Genomic DNA, 18,083 nt, shown 5'->3' on the forward strand with positions numbered 1-18,083 from the left:
CTTGCTTGTGGAGTGATTCGAATCTTAAGCAATGTTCTTGCCTTGAGATATTCAATTAACAAGGTAATCCGAATCTTACTCTCCTTGTAGTGATTTCCACTTATCATATAATGTTGAATATTCGCAGAATATACATATATTTGAAAGTATATAATGTTCAGTGTTCATCTTCCCTCTCTTCAAAAGGATTCGTCCTCGAATCAAGAAAATTATCACCTACACTAAAAGGACTCAAGTCATTAACATTGAAAATAGAACATACTAAAGATTCTTGTTATTAATTCTTTTAAGGACTTGATAAGGCATCCCCCTTTGATGTAACTTGGTCTTTTTTTGAGATGAGAATCGCTATTTATGAAAATGTATCCAAATCCCGTCACCGGGTTGAAAAATAATTTTCTTCTATTCTTTGTTAATTTCGAAAGCAACCCTTCACCTCTTTGTGCAATACTTTGATCAAATTTGCCTTACTTGTGGCTGCTTCAGTCACAAAAAAATATTAGAAGGAATAGGAAGAAAATCAAGAAGCGTAAGTGGAATAAATTCATAAACAACTTCAAAAGAGAACAATGAGTGGTACTGTGAATTGCTTTATTATATGCAAACTCTACCAACAACAAACTTTCGTCTCAAGATTTAATATTCTTATAAATAATACCCCATCAATCTATCAATCTGAGGATGACATGTAGTTGAAAACAACAACTTCGTACCCAACTTACCCTACAATACATTCCAAAAGTGACTTACCCTATCTCTAACAATTATTCTTGGGTTTTCATGTAATCTTACTACTTCCTTAAAGAATAAGCAAGCAACATGCTTTGCATCATCCTTAAACAATTATTCTTGACTACAAAACTTGTGAACATCGTGCTTCATCTCCGGTCAAAAGAAGTGTTCATGCAACATATTATAAGTTTTATTAATCCCAAAATGTCCCTTTAAGCCACCACCAAATTAGACTAGCTCCAAAGATAAACTAACAACCCTTGCTAAACCTATCAAGTGACTCTATTATTTCCTTGGTTGGATGAATTGTATTGCGTATTATAACGTATACGTGTGACCCTTGAACATGTCATAATTATGATTGTTATGCTATCCAATGTTGTGTTATGCCATGTTTATAAGCTAGACTATAGTGTGACTATACTATGCTATAATAATATGTTATTATGATGATAATCGATGATGTGTTATGACGTGTATATGAAAGATTTGATAAGAATTATGTCTGCATAATTACGTTATAAATGGAATGGAGGTTTGACTTGTATTATAATTTTATGTCATTATTTTAAGGCATGGGAACCTCATGAATTTTTGTGTGTCATATGCATCATGATACTTTTCTATTATGATTAGTACAAATGTGTACTTTACGACTTAGGACAATTATGTTTGTCATGATGTTACGCAGGCCCTTTCCCTCCATGGTGTCTAAAAGCACATTAGCGAGTGCTAGTCCATTGAGACAAGCCTAGACAGTACATGAGCTCTTAGGTGGGTCCTTGTGCTCGTGGTTCGATCGTGTGTAGGAAAATACTATACATCCAACCTTGCCTGAATTGGAAAGCTACCTAAGACAATGTCATGTTGTTTTTTAAATAATAGAACCTATCATGTCACATGTGTTTGTATTTCTAGACACCAAATGTGCAATCACTTACTAAGTATTTCTTAAACTACTTAAACCACGTAATACTCTTATTTTTTCAGATAAAGGTTAGGCACCAAGGTACGGGTGACAACGCCGTGACGAAAGTCATGGAATTAGAGGTAGGGTAGACATAATTTATGTCTATTTAGTAGTCCTTAGGTTAGTTCAGGTCAATGTTTTTATTTTTCATTACATGATTTATTTTTCGCATTATTGTTTTAGATATTTTATTAGGAATGTGGGAGCCCATGACACCTTTTATGAAATATTTTATATGAATATTTTGCGTACACATTAATCACGTCATGTATGTAGTAACAACTTTATTGTAGTATGTCATGTGAAGGCCACCCTTACCTTATGTTTAAAAGAAAACCCAAAATTAGAGGAAAAATGTGAATGAGGCTTGAGTTCCCTTAGTGCTTGTCATGATCGTGTCAAGCACTCCCACATCTCAATAAGTGGCATCATTCACCTAAAAAAAATAAAAGTAGAAAGAGATGAATATGAAAATACTCACAAGAGAGATAGAGGTGAGATCTGAAACTCCAGCCAAGCCAAACCCCACAAAGATCGATGTCAAAATCATCGTGTTTTGCCACGAAAAGAACCGTGGAGGTCTGTACAAACATCAAGGATGAGTTTCGGCATCCCATATATGTCGTACACCGTCGTGAGAGGAAGAAAGAATTTCAAGCCTTTCGAACCTTCACAGATTTGAGAATTTCAAGCCTCTACGATTCAAACTGACACAAGAAAAGGGAAGAGGGAGGAGAGACGACGTGAAACCAAGGGAAAACGGACACCGAAACGGCGTTACAAAAGAGAGAGAAAGGAAACGGGTAGAGAAGACGATGTTCGTGGACTTCGGGTCGACCTGGATCCGTAACCCATCCAGACCAATCTCTCAGCCCAATCTAGAGTCTTGCAACCCGTGCCCAGCCCACACACCAAAACTGTGACCCAATCCATTCTAGCTCAGAACCCTCGATAACCTTCTTCAACCCTCGCCAAGCACGCAAACTAAAACCGTGACTCGATCCAATCTTCAGTCGATCTACCTTCCATGGATTAGTCGATTTTCTGCAGTCACAGAAACCCAACCGACAACTCAGCCCGGTTTACCAGGCACAGTTAGCCCACAATCGAACTTGCAACTGACCCATAATCCGTGTTAAGGATATTTAGTAATAAATTATAGTTTACCATATATATTATATTTGATATTTTATTATAAGGCAAATATCTAATATTTGCCTTATTATCATAGGTATCTTTCCATTTATTACTATTTCCATATCCTTGTAATTTATTTGATTATAAATAAGATAACTTTCACACCATTTAGGTATGGTGGATTAATCAAACATTCACAATCCGCATGCGACCCACGCCTCGACCTTAAATAGCCTAAACATGCAGAATCTCCCTATTGCACCAAGTGTCACCATCTGATGCAAAAACCCCTTGCTCTCAAGCGCGACTTCTCATCTTGAGAATCCCTTTTTGGACCTAACTGCACTGTTTCGACCCTTCCAAACAAATTTTCGACCTCAATTAAGGTAAATAAGGTTGTTTTAATGCCGTATTTCAAAATTTTGGGTCAATAAGTTTTTTCTTTTTGGACCCATCTGCACTGATTATTTTCTTTGTATTTGTATATTCCAAGTTATGCAAATAATGAAATATGATAAGGCCCAATAAAGTAGTAACGCATTAAATGTTCACGATTAAATGTATAGTAGCTACTTTAGTTAAGTAGAAAAATTTAGGGTGGTTACCTCCAATGACTCATTTACATCACAGTGATCATGTCTAGCTCGATTTTCCACACGACAGGTGCTAAAAATTTCTAAAAGTCTTTTGGTTGGACGTACTTTCCCATTAAAATTAGGTCAATATCGAAATCGAGAAAAAACATAGACAAATAAAGATCAAACAGATGGAAAAAGAAGTATCACTCACTGGTTTTGAACCAGCATATACACAAAGGGGTCTACATGCACAACTACATATGCGCAGAGGCGATCTCATGCACAAAGATGGTATGAATCTCAAGGTGAATAGGATGCGAAGTCAGACACCTTATCCATTAGGCCATGGGCTCTTCTCATAATATAAGCAATCGTATGCAAATTGAATTTTCAAGAGTTTATTATAAGATTTGTCCCAAACGTGGAGTCCATTGATTACAGGTGAGTCCTCCTGATATGAAGATCAAATAGGCCAAAGAATGATCAACCGTCAAAAGAACCATTGAGGTAAATTAAAATTCCATCAATTTTGTAACCAAAATGCACGTTCTCAGAAATTACATCATGAATCTTTCATAAAAAAGAGTTAAAATGGATTCGAAGTGGTCATATTTTTCTTAGAAAGACTTAAAAAAAAAAAAAAAAAAAAGAGAAATTAAGAAGAAAAAAAAGCTTGAAAGTATTTCTCTCCACGAAAAGAGATCATTTGTAAAAGGCATATTAATATTTCAACCAACACTCCACTTAAAAGTTAAAACATTAAAATTTTGTTAAATACTTCATAAAATTTAGTAACTAGTTTTCATTTAGGCTAATTATAAATATGAACTTATTATACTTAATCAACTTCAACTACTTATGTTTTATGAAAAATTTAAAAATAAAAAATAGAATTTGATCCTAAGTTTTAATATTATAAATTTATTATGATTTTATATTTTTTAATAGAAATTATATTAGGAAATGTAAATAGAGGGGTTATTTTAGTGTTACTTAAACCTCGAGCAATTTGATAGTTAAGGGCCTTAACTCACATTTCTTTGTATTTTTCTTTCATATACCCTTAATTCATACTTGGTTTAAGATGCATACAAAAATCTAAATTATTGCTACAAGTATTTCTTAAGAAAAGTCCAAGATGGCTACTTACCTTATCGTTGATGTTCAGGACCTTTGTTTTCGAGCTTTCGCGAATTACCTCAAATTTTCTTCCACATTTTCCTTATTGTGTACAGTTTCTAGAACCATAAATTTTTTCATAAGAATCGGTCTGGAAGGAAGAGCTAGGGATTGACTTACAATGTTTCTTCCCTCATTTCTAAAGGAAACTAAAGTTGGTGTTACAAAGAAGAGCTAGTGATTGATTTCATACCTTCTCGTGTATCGTATTCTAAGATATGCGCCTCCAAAGTTTGTCTCAAATCTGTTTTCTCGTGATTCATTATTGGGTAGCCGATTCTAGGAGTTTTCAAGGCCCGATTATTTCATAGAATCTCTTCTTTATCGTTTCCTCAAGCTAAAAGAATTTGTTTGGAGGAATGTCTTTTTGAATGATACCTTAATTTTGAAAAATAGTCCTCTGTCTACTACTCATCTAAAAACGTGAATTTTCCTTTTCTTAGATAGCTCATTCTACAACGTTTTAACTCTGAATTCCTACGTCAAAGTTACTCAACTTGATCCTCTTAATCTAAAGAAATTTTTAATTTGAAAGAAAAGGGATCGTAGAAAGGAATTCAACACTTACTCCCAAATTCTACAAGAAACGGATTTCCTTCAATTGGGCACATTTATGAGGTTATTTTTCTTTGCGATCTTCTATGAAAATACTTCTTGGAGGTGCGGAAACTTGTTAGAATTTGTCTTGGTCGACGAACTTGTGTGTAGGCTTTCAAGCTTACTTTGAAGTTTTTCAATGACGGATCGGATTGGGGGAATGGCTTTTAGGCATTTTCAATGCTCAATTACTTCATAAATCTTGTTTGTAACCTTGTTTAGAAGTTGTAGTAACAAGTTTAAAGGGGAATAAGGGAGAATTGCTCTCGAATTTTGAAGAAATCTTGTTTGTAAAAACGTGAATTTTCCTTTTCTTAGATAGCTCATTCTACAATGTTTTAACTCTGAATTCCTACGTCAAAGTTACTCAACTTGATCCTCTTAATCTAAAGAAATTTTTAATTTGAAAGAAAAGGGATCGTAGAAAGGAATTCAACACTTACTCCCAAATTCTACAAGAAACGGATTTCCTTCAATTGGNTTTAATTTGAAAGAAAAGGGATCGTAGAAAGGAATTCAACACTTACTCCCAAATTCTACAAGAAACGAATTTCCTTCAATTGGGCACATTTATGAGGTTATTTTTCTTTGCGATCTTCTATGAAAATACTTCTTGGAGGTGCGGAAACTTGTTAGAATTTGTCTTGGTCGACGAACTTGTGTGTAGGCTTTCAAGCTTACTTTGAAGTTCTTCAATGACGGATCGGATTGGGGGAATGGCTTTTAGGCATTTTCAATGCTCAATTACTTCATAAATCTTGTTTGTAACCTTGTTTAGAAGTTGTAGTAACAAGTTTAAAGGGGAATAAGGGAGAATTGCTCTCGAATTTGGAAGAAATCTGAGAGTAGGAGACCCAAAATCTAAACTCTTATTGCTTGTGATTAAGAGATCGATTCAACTTCAGACTTTATAGAGAAAACTTACACCGATGTTGAAACCTCCATCATTGTCGTGATTTAGAGATTAATTTTCTAGATAATCCATTAGAAACATCCTCTTTGATCAGTGAGCTATTGACTTCCAATTTTAATTCTGAGGTGATCTGTCAACATTCTAGACTTTGTCCAATTTTAGAGGGATCCAATGCTGGTGAGATTCAATAGATTGTGTGTAGGTCATTCTGGAAGTTATGATTGTGGAAAGAAGGGCATTTTCATAATTATACCTATTTTAAGGGTTATTTTGGTAATGTGTTATTTTCTTAATATTTTATTATTATTTTTCTAAATAAATATAAATTTTTTGTATAAATTTTTTCATCCTCAGCTGGTCATTTTTCCTTTCTTGAGCATATTAAAATTCATTCTAGATAATGAACTAAACATTCGGAAAGTTCTTTATAAATTGGAAAGAAATGTCATTTTTTGTCTTTTTCGTTTGCCTCCTCTTTTCCAATCCTTTTTCTAATGTCTTAAATCCTTAAATTAATTCTTAGGGTATAGAAATCTCTTGCTCAAGACTGTTGTCCTTACATAAATGCAATAAATCATTCTCTTGGGTTCCTTGAGTTAGTTTTATCCTTACTTTGGGTTGTTGCACTTTGTTTTATGATACATAATACTTCTCTATGTTGTGTTACACACACCATGTTAACATGTTTAGGATTATGAAATACTGTTAAACAAAATATGTTATTCATGAAAGTTATTTATGAAAGAACAAAGTTATGGTCTGCATCATACGTATATGCCATGATTTATGTCAAGTTTTTTTGTGGCGTGAGGGTACACTAGTTGAAGGCTAGGTCAAATGATATGTATACGAGCTCGCTTTGGAGTTCATGCAGACATGCAAGGGTTGTATGTAGAACAGTAATTCGCATCCAATTTAAGTCCGAACTTGAAAGTGAGACCAAGGCCATGATGATAAATAAAGGACTGGTCTCAATCATGATTACATAAAATTGCATTTTCCAATCCCAATAGTGAGTTTACTTACTAAATATATCATAAAATACTCAAATCATGTTCTACTCTTATTTTGTAGGGAAATGTAAGGTACCCTTGTACGGATGACGAAGTTGCTGTGGTTGAGATATGATTCAAAGTATTCAAAATGAAGATATGATTTAAAGCAGTTGAGATATGATTCAAATATTCAAACTACCAAGATTTTAGAAGATTGTTAGTAGATTTGAATTTATCTAGATTTCCATAATTTACTATTTCTAGTACGTCGTATTAGCATATAAATACTGGAATTGTGTAACCCTTTAAGCATGGAGTCACAAAACGATAATAAAGCACATTTTATCCATTTTATCTTTTCATATCTCTTTCACCGTCTCTTTTCCCAACAAATTTGGTATTAGAGCCAAGTTCGTTCAACACGAGGGTGAGTGATTATTTTCTTCATAAAACAAAAATGGTAGTAGTTGGTTTTTCTTCCTCCGCACCGTTTACCAATCTTTAATGGTGAGAAATATGAGTGGTGGAGCATTAAGATGAAAACCTTGCTTAGATCGCAGGAACTATGGGACTTGGTGTAGCACGGGTTTGTTGATCTATTAGAACCCACAATAGAAGAAAAGGAGAGACTAAGAGAAACCAAGAAAAATGATGCCAAGACTATCTTTTCACGAATTGCAGTAGCAACCACATCAAAGCAAGCATGGTCAATTCTACATAAGAAGTTTCTAGGAGATTCAAAGGTCATAACAGTGAAATTGCAATCTCTAAGACGTGATTATAAGACTCTACTCATGACGAATGGCAAATCAATTGCTGATTTTTTGTCAAGAACAATGGCAATAGTCAGTCAGATGCGTACCTATGGAGAAAAAATCTCAAACGAAACAATTGTTGCAAAGGTGTTGAGAAGCTTGATTCCAAAGTTTGACCATGTGGTGGCTACCATAGAAGAAGCTAAGGATCTATCCATACTCTCAGTTGATGAACTGATGGGCTCGTTTCAAGCTCATGAGGCCAGAATCAATAGATCATTAGAAAGGAACAAAGAAAAGGCACTACAAGTGAAGGAGACAACCAACAATGAAAACAACAAAAGAGAAAATATTTATTTAGCAGGTAGAGGTAGAAGTCGTGGAAGAGAAGGATTTTGCAGCTTCCATGGTGGTCGTGATAACAGGGGTAGATGGAGAAGTGATGAATAGAGACAATTCAATGAACAAAGGAATGTCATACAATAATACCATTGTAGAAGTCATGGGCAAACAAAATCTAATTGTTGGTATAAAAATCAACGAATGAATTTTGCAGCAGAGAATGAAGAAGAAGAAGAAAAGTTGTTTGTGGCATACATGGATACTAATCCGAAAAAAGTTGACTTATGGTTTGTTGATAGCGGATGCTCGAACCATATGACAGGCACCAAATCCTTATTCAAAGAGCTTGATGAGACACAAAAAATTAAGGTGCAACTTGGAAATACAAAAGAGATGCAAGTTGAAGGAAAAGATACAGTGAAAGTTGAAACCCGTCATGGTAAGATAAAACAATTAGATAATGTTCAATTTTTACTTGATTTAGGGTACAATTTATTGAGTGTTGAACAATTGATGACTAGAGGACATTCAGTTCTATTTGATGACAACACATCTGTCATTACACATAAGAAATCAGGCCATAAAGTTCAAAATGTCAGTACTTCAAATAAGATGTTTCGACCAGATGTTTCTAACATGGAGGATTTTGCTTTTACTGCTAGCACGAAAGATGACTCAACATTATAGCATCTCAGATATGGACATCTTCATATGAATAGCCTGAAAATACTCAGGGATAAAGGTTGTTAAATAAAAGTTATGTTCCTTATTCAGTTAGGATGTTTTGACGTCTCAAAACTTATGAATTCACGCCAATGGAAGAGCGTAATTCTAGCTGCAATTTTTGGCAAACTTGAGCGAAGTCTTCACCCACTTTTCTTTTTTTTGTAATTAGTTTTTCTATTTTTGTAATTAGATTTTTTATTTAAAGAATTCAACTGAAGAGAAATAAAACATCGAGTATGGAGCAAATCTCTTTCCCTCTCTCCTTTTACTTCTGCTATTTTTCTTTCGAAGAAACCTTCGGCCAGTTTTTTCGTCGACATTTTCCTCCGAATTGCAAGAGTCAACAAGTGGTAACGGAGGAGGAATGGCTTGAGGAGGACGAGCAAGTGCATGCATCCCCAATTTTGATTACAAATCCACGGAGGTGGAGGTAATCGACGACGATGTCGAACACGAGAAAGAGCTCCAGTTGGGAGGAGAAGCGAGTGTTCACTCAGATCGGCGAGAGGGACGTGAGCAACACGAGCACCAGCTACGGCTTGATCTACATATCATCGGGGCTAGATCTGCATTCTCCGAGCTCGACTCGGGGATTCGCGGGACGGTGAAATTTGGCGACGGCTCCGTCGTCGAGATCGAAGGGTGCGGAACCATCCTATTTGTCAGCAAGGGAGGCGAGCATCGCAAGCTGACTGACGTCTACTTCATCCCGAGGCTCAAGGCTAACCTTATGAGCCTGGGTCAACTCGATGAGACAGACTGCTTCATTTCCATCGAGCACGGACTACTCAAAATCTGCGATAATCAACGACGGCTGCTCAAGCAAGTTCGGCGCACGACAAACCGTCTTTACATCCTCTGGAGTTAGTGATAGAGCAACCCGTTAGCCCCTCGGCCAAGACCGAAGAGGTATATTGTAGGACGTCTACATATGACCGGGGCTAGATCTACATTCTTTGAGCTCGACTCGGGGATTCGCGGGATGGTGAAATTCAGCGACGGCTCCGTCGTCGAGATCGAAGAGCGCGGCACCATTCTGTTCGTTAGCAAGGGAGGCGAGCACCGCAAGATGACCAACGTCTACTTCATCCCGAGGCTCAAGGCTAACCTTGTGAGCCTGGGTTAACTCGATGAGACAGGCTGCTTAATTTCCATCGAGCGTGGACTACTCAAAGTCTGTGATAATCAACGACGGCTACTCACGCAGGTTCGGCACATGACAAACCGTCTTTACATCCTCTGGAGTTAGAGATGGAGCAACTCGTTAGCCTCTCGGCCAAGATCGAAGAGGTATCTTGGAGGACGTCTACATATGACCAGGGCTAGATCTGCATTCTCTGAGCTCGACTCGAGGATTCGTAAGACGGTGAAATTCGGCGACGGCTCCGTCGTCGAGATCGAAGGGCACGGCACCATCCTATTCGTCAGCAAGGGAGGCGAGCACCGCAAGCTAACCGACGTCTACTTCATCCCGAGGCTCAAGGCTAACCTTATGAGCCTGGCTAAATTCGATGAAACAGGCTGCTTCATTTCCATCAAGCGCGAACTACTCAAAATCTGCGATAATCAACGATGCTTCTCACGTAGGTTCGGGGCACGACAAACCGTTTTTATATCCTGGAGTTATAGATAGAGCAACCCGTTAGCCTCCCGGCCAAGACGGAAGAGGTATCATGGAGGTGGCACACAAGATACGGGCACTTAAACTTTCCTATTCTAGAGAAGCTACAGAAGGAGGAGATAGTGCACAATTTGCCGACAATCAAAGGCATGAACAAGCTGTGCGACGGGTGCCTCATCGGCAAACAGAGGAGCATACCCTTTCCGTCTCGAACATCCTATCGCGCCGATGAGCCGTTGGAGCTTGTACACGGTGATGACAAAAGCTGCTTCATGTTGCTGACACTGCTACAAGAGAAAAGTGAGGTGGCAGAGGCAGTTAAGCGCATTAAAGCGCGAGCGGAGGCCGAATATGAGAAGAAGATGTCAGTGCTGCGCACAGGCCGAGGTGGAGAATTCACCCCAGCAAGTTTTGGTAAGTACTGCGACGAGATCGGCATACAACGGCACCTAACGGCGCTCTACTCCCCCCAACAGAATGGAGTGGTGGAGCGCAAAAATCAGATCATCGATGGGACAGTGAGGTCATTGCTAGTGACGGTCGAGATGCCTTGGAGATTCTGGGGAGAGGCAATAATGAAGGCTGTCTATCTCCTCAATCGGTTACCAACCCGAAGCCTCAACGGAAAGACGCCATATGAGGCCTGGTACAACAAAAAGCCAGCGGTACATCATTTCCACATCCTACTGCGCCGATGAGCCGTTGGAGCTTGTACACGACGATGACAAAAGCTGCTTCATGTGGCTTACCCTGCTGCAAGTGAAAAGTGAGGCGGCAGAGGCGGTTAAGCGCATTAAAGCGCAAGCGGAGGTCGAATGTGAGAAGAAGATGCGAGTGCTACGCACAGACTGAGGCAGAGAATTCACCTCGGCAAGTTTCGGTAAATACTGCGACGAGATCGATATACAATGGCACCTAACGGCGCTCTACTCCCCCCAACAGAATGTAATGGTGGAGCGCCAAACTAAAACCATCGTCGGGATAGCGATGTCATTGCTGGTGACGGCTGGGATGCCTGGGAGATTCTAGGGAGAGGCGATAATGACGACCGTCTATCTCCTCAATCGGTCACCAACCTGAAGCCTCGACGGGAAGACGCCATATGAGGCCTGGTACAACAAAAAGCCAATGGTACATCATTTCCACGTCCTACTGCACCGATGAGCCATTGGAGCTTGTACACGGCGATGACAAAAGCTGCTTCATGTGGCTGACCCTGCTGCAAGCGAAAAGTGAGGCGGTTAAGCGTATTAAAGAGCAAGCGGAGGCCGAATGTGAGAAGAAGATGTGAGTGCTGTGCATAGACCGAGGCGAAGAATTCGCCTCGACAAGTTTTGGTAAGTACTGTGACGAGATCGGCATACAACGGCACCTAACGGCGCCCTACTCATCCCAACAGAATGGAGTGGTGGAGTGCCAAAATCAGATCATCGTCAAGACAGCGAGGTCATTGCTAGTGACGGCCGGGATACCTGGGAGATTATGGGGAGAGGCGGTAATGACGGCCATCTATCTCCTCAATCGGTCACCAACCCGAAGCCTCGACGGGAAGACGCCATATGAGGCTTGGTACAACAAAAAGCCAGCGGTACATCATTTCTGCGTGTTCGGCTGCATCGCATACATGAAGGTAACACGTCCCCACCACGCCAAGCTCGATCCTAGGTGGCTGAAGGTCGTCTTCATCGGCTAAGAACCCGGGAGCAAAGCGTACAGACTCTATGATCCTGAAGGTGGGCGAGCTCACGTGTCTCTCGACGTTGTCTTCGATGAAAGCACCTTATGGAGTGGAATGACGTGATCGAGGCAGACCATAATCCAAATCAATTCACGGTGGAGTACCTCGTCACCGAGCCGGAAGAAGGAGGAGCCCAGCATCATGAGCCGTCACCGCCGCCAGTAGGTGCAACCCCTGAACCAGTTGAATTCACAACACCACGGACTGCGGATTCGACGCTTGATGCCGATCACGATGCTGATCTGGAGGCTAATTACCAGAGGATGGACGACCTAGTGGAAGGAGGTGAACCGAACACCTTCTGCGAAGCAGAAAGGAACCCATGCTGGCTGAAGGCAATGCAGGAGGAGATGACATCCATCACCGAGAACCAAACGTGGAGTTTGAAGGATATGCCACCGGGACACCGAGCCATAGGGCTTAAATGGGTCTTCAAACTGAAGCGCAACGAAAAAGGAGAAGTTGTGAAGCACAAAGCCCGTCTGGTGGCGAAGGGCTACGTCCAGAAGCAAGGAGTGGACTTCGAAGAGGAATTTGCGCCAGTGGCAAGGTTAGAATTCGTCCGTCTCTTGCTGGAAATTGCGGCTCGTTACTCTTGGGAGGTTCACCATATGGACGTGAAGTCTACTTTTCTTAACGGAGAGCTGAAGGAGATCGCTACGTCTGACAACCACTTGGCTTCCTGGACAACGACAACCCCAATAAGGTACTGCTTCTGCACAAAGAACTCTACGGGCTTCGACAAGCCCCACGAGCCTGGAACGCGAAGCTTGACAGTACCATACTGTCACTGAAATTCAAGCGTTGTGCCTCTGAGTATGGCATGTACAAGCACGACCATGGCAAGCAGACTCTGATCGTGGGAGAGTATGTCAACGACCTCATAATCACTAGAGGCGACGTGGAATTCCTCGGAAGGTTCAAGAAGGAGATGTCAAAGAACTTCGAGATAAGCGATCTTGGCGTGCTCAGCTACTACCTCGGCATCGAAGTGCTACAGAACTCTACCGGCATCTCCATCTGCGAAAGTGCATACGCAAAGAAGCTGCTGGACACAACTGGGCTTGTGGACAGTAATCCTACAAGAATGCCAATGGAGGCCCGGCTCCAACTAAGGAAGGCCGGTATTACGATGACAGTCGACTCCACCAATTACCGCAGCATTGTTGGGTGTCTGCGCTATCTGGTAAACTCTCGTTCTGGTCTTGCTTATTATGTTGGATATGTGAGCAGGTTTATGGAAGCACCTAGGGAGGAGCATCTAATTGTTGTCAAGCGCATCCTGCGCTATGTAGCCGAAACCAGAGGCTGGGGTGTAAGATATTGCAGGGAGAGGAAAAGAGAAACTCAAGCTGGTCAGCTACAGTGATAGTGACATGGCCGGTGACGTTGATGATCATAAGAGCACCAGTGGAATGATCTACTTCCTCTCAGACGGGGCGATCTGCTGGCAATCAATAAAACAGAAGGTAGTTGTTTTGTCTTTCTTCGAAGCAGAATACATCGCCAATTCGATGATAGCAACACAAGGGGTCTGGCTTGTTCGACTAATGGAAGAACTCATCGGGAGAGAAAGCGGTCCACTAATGCTATACGTAGACAACAAAGCTACGATCTCCCTGATCAAAAATCAAATTTTGCACTACCGGAGTAAGCACGTAGAAATCAGATTCCACAACATTCGAGAATGTGCAGATCGAGGGCTCATCAAGATTGATTTAATACGAACAGAGGAACAACTTGGAGACATTTTCACCAAGTCCCTAGCGCTGGTAAAATTTGAAGAACTACATTCAAAGATCGGAGTTCAAATAATAAGGTAGATATAGCACAGTTTTAGGAGGAGATTGTTAAATAAAAGCTATGTTCCTTATTCAGTTAGGTTGTTTTGACGTCTCAAAACTTCTGAATTCACGCCAATGGAATAACGTAATTCTTGCTGCAATTTTTGGCCAACTTGGGCGAAGTCTTCCCCCACTTTTCTATTTTTTGTAATTAGTTTTTCTATTTTTGTAATTAGATTTGTTATTTAAAGAATTCAACTGAAGAGAAATAAAACATCGAGTTTTGATCAAATCTCTCTCCCTCTCTCCTTTTACTTATGCTATTTTTTCTTTCGAAGAAACCTTCGACCAGTTTTTTCGTCGACATTTTCCTTCGAATTGCTAGAGTCAACAAAGGTATGGTTTTCGGATTACCAAGAATTGACTCAAGGTTTTCGGATTACCAAGAATTGACTCAACTAATTTATGTGAAGGATGCATTTATCGCAAGCAGACTACGAAGTCCTTTCCTGTTGGAAAAATGAAAAGAGCTTCATATTGTTTAGAACTAAGTCACGTTGATTTATGTGGGCCAATGCAAACAAAGTTCTTAGGTGGGAGTATATACTTTTGACTATTCATTGATGATTATAGTAGCATGATTTCCTTCCATCCTTTGTTAATCCTTGAAGCAACCTTGAAATTATGGTTCTCAATTCTCTCCTTCACCTCTTTGTGCAATGTTTTGATCAAGTTTGCTTTACTTGTGGCTGCGTCACTCCAAACATATTAGAAGGAATAGGAAGCAAATCAAGAGGCGTAAGTGGATTAAATCCATAAACAACTTCAAAAGGAGAACAATGAGTTGTACTATGAATTGCTCTATTATATGCAAACTCTACAAATGGCAAACATTCATCCCAAGACTTAATATTCTTATAACTAATAGCCCTAAGCAATGCTCCTAATGTTCTATTAACCTCCTCAGTTTGTCCATCCGTCTGAGGATGACATGTAGTTGAAAACAACAATTTGGTACCCAATTTACCCCACAATACTTTCCAAAAGTGACTTAGTAATTTAGCATCCCTATCACTAACAATTATTCTAGGGATTCCATGTAATCTTACTACTTCCCTAAAAAATAAGTCAGCAACATGTTTTGCATCGTCCGTCTTGTTACATGCAATAAAATGAGTCATCTTACTAAATCTGTCTACCACAACAAATATACTATCTTCACCATTTTTAGTGTGCGGTGAACCAAGAACAAAATCCATAGATATATTAGTTCAAGGTTCATTAGGTACATTCAAAGGAGTGTACAATCCATTTGGTTGTGATCTAGATTTAACTTCTTTGCATTTAAAGCACTGACTACAAAACTTATGAACATCATGCTTCATTTTCGGCCAAAAGATGTGTTCATGCAACATATTATAAGTTTTATTAATCCCAAAATGTCCCATTAAGCCACCATCATGTGCTTGTTTTACAAGCAAATCTCTGATAGAGCATTTAGGAATACAAAGCTTACTTTTCTTAAATAAGAATTCATGAAACACATAATAATCATCTACAGCTATTTTTGTAAGACAAGATGCATAAATAATTCCAAAGTCATGGTCATCTTGATATAATTCTTTAATATGCTCAAATCCAAGAATTTTTGCACTGAGAGAAGTAAAAAGATTGTACCTTCTAGATAATGCATTAGCTACCACATTATCCTTACATTACTTATATTTGATGACATACAGAAATGTTTCAATAAACTCCACCCACTTTGCATGCCTACGGTTCAATTTGCTTTGACTCTTAAGATACTTCAAGCTTTCATGATCAAAGTGGATCACAAATTCTCTAGGCCATAAGTAGTGTTGCCACACTTGCAATGTGCAAACTAAAACAAATAATTCTTTATCATAGGTAGGATAGTTCAATGCTGCCCCATTTAGTTTTTCACTAAAATACATTACGGGTTTGCCATCTTGCATCAAAACAGCACCTATGCTCAAACCACTTGCATCACACTCAATTTCAAAAGTTTTATTAAAGTTAGGCAAGACAAGTAATGATGCATTGGTTAATTTATTCTTAAGCTCATTAAATGCATTCTCTTGCACATTTCCCCATTTCCCCTATGGTGCTAAAATATTTTATAAATCTCCTATAGAAGCTAGCTAACCCATGAAAACTATGAATGTCACTTGCATTTGTGGTGTTGCCCAATCTCTGATTGCTTTAACTCTCTTCATCTACTTCTACTCCATTTTTACCAACTATGAACCCAAGAAAGTTAACTTTTTCCATGCAAAAACTACACTTATTAAAATTAGCATAAAGTTTCTCTTTTCTATGTAATCAAAACTAACTTAACATGTTCCACATGCTCATGCAAGGTCTTTGAATAAATTAAAATATCGTCAAAATACACAACAACATGCTTTCCTAAATATTCTCTCAAAATGTGATTCATTAAGCGCATTAATGTACTAGGAGCATTAGTTAGCCCAAAAGGCATAACAAGTCATTCATACAATCAAAACTTTGTTTTGAACGCGGTTTTCCATTCGTCTCCTACATGCATTCTAATTTGATGATATCCAGATTTCAAGTCAATCTTTGTAAATAAACATGAACCATGCAATTCATCAAGCATATCGTCTAGCCTAGGAATAGGATGTCGATACTTTACCGTGATTTTGTTGATGGCTCTACAATCCACACACATGCGCCACGTTCCATCTTTCTTTGGCACCAATAAGGCTGGTACAGAACATGGACTCAAACTCTCTCGTATATAGCCCTTCTCCATAAGCTTCTCTACTTGCCTTCAAATTTCTTAAGTCTCAGTTGGGTTGGCTATATAAGCTTGCCTATTAGGAATTATTGCCCCTGAAATGAAGTCTATTTTATGTTGAATACCTCTAATGGGAGGTAGTACTTTAGGGACTTCATCTTGGAATACGTAATCAAATTCCTGTAAAAGAGATTGAAACATACTAGGCAAAGACAAATTGTTATCATTAGAGACCAAACATCCTTCCTTGTACACAAGTATAAAGATGGTTTTTTGTGACAATATTGCCCTTCTAACCTCTCCAACTCTTGCCAAACAATCTTTCCTTTTTTCACTATGGTTTTTTCTTTGACTTTTCTCTATTTTTTCACTAACTCTTGTTTTTCTTTCAACTCTTTTTCCTTAAACTCTTTCTTTTTTTCTTCTAACTTTAATTGATCGGCAAATACATTTGCAGAACTCAAAGGTACAAGAGTGGTTTTTCTACCATCTTTTACAAAAGAATACTGATTCAAATAGCCATCATACATAACCCTCCTGTCAAATTTCCATGGTCGGCCAAGCAATATGTCTCCTGCATGCATCGGTAAAACATCACAAAGAACTTCATCTTTATATTTTTCTAAAGTAGAAGATATTAAACCTTGAGAAGTTATCTTCATTGTTCCACTGTCATTGAGCCATTGAAGCTTGTAAGGTTTAGGATGGTGTTGGGTTGGAATTAGCAACCTTTTGATCAGCATTGTACTTACGACATTGGTGCAGCTTTCACTATAAATTACAAGACTACAAGGAGTCCCCTTGACTAAACACCCTGTGATATGAACCAAAAGACATCAATCATACAATATACTTCAACGAAGATGTAAAGAAAAGATTGTCAAAATTATCAAAAGATGTTTTAATTCATGTCACATTGAAGAAGAATGAAGTATGATTGTTATAAATTTTGGGTGAGTTACAATTTAAAGTAATTTAGAGTTATTGTATTTTAAGACATTTTATTTACTTTAGGTTACATTTACCTAATGGCTAATTATGACCATAAAGTATGAAGGTTACAACTCTTGGAATGCCTTTAATAGTTTCATTTTTTAGGCTATATAAAGCCATAAATTGGTCATCTTTTAGTTCCTCCTCATTCTCCTGGATTTTCTTTTCAACTAGCTCATCATGGTCACTTTCCTCACTCTCTATGACTACTTGTCCATTCTTGAGGATCATGACTCTCTTG

At 38.8% G+C, this 18,083-nt stretch overlaps 1 protein-coding gene across 1 annotated transcript; it reads left to right on the forward strand.

Moving 5' to 3' along the window:
• Window positions 1-7,895: 7,895 nt before the first annotated feature.
• LOC111473748 lies at window positions 7,896-8,885 on the forward strand. Its single transcript, XM_023119153.1, has 3 exons — window positions 7,896-8,283; window positions 8,413-8,637; window positions 8,683-8,885. Exons 1-3 carry the CDS (start codon window positions 7,896-7,898, stop codon window positions 8,883-8,885), a joined length of 816 nt encoding a protein of 271 aa, XP_022974921.1.
• Window positions 8,886-18,083: the final 9,198 nt, after the last annotated feature.

This window comes from Cucurbita maxima, unplaced genomic scaffold (genome assembly GCF_002738345.1).
Source record: "Cucurbita maxima cultivar Rimu unplaced genomic scaffold, Cmax_1.0 Cma_Scf00156, whole genome shotgun sequence".
Classification (NCBI taxonomy): Eukaryota; Viridiplantae; Streptophyta; class Magnoliopsida; order Cucurbitales; family Cucurbitaceae; genus Cucurbita; species Cucurbita maxima.

Coding starts and splice junctions, on each gene's coding strand:
- LOC111473748 (XM_023119153.1), top strand. CDS start 7,896: ATGACGAATGGCAAATCAATTGCTGATTTTTTGTCAAGAACAATGGCA. Junction 8,284..8,412: donor TGGTGGTCGTGATAACAGGG/GTAGATGGAGAA, acceptor TGAATTTTGCAG/CAGAGAATGAAGAAGAAGAA. Junction 8,638..8,682: donor GAAAGTTGAAACCCGTCATG/GTAAGATAAAAC, acceptor TACTTGATTTAG/GGTACAATTTATTGAGTGTT.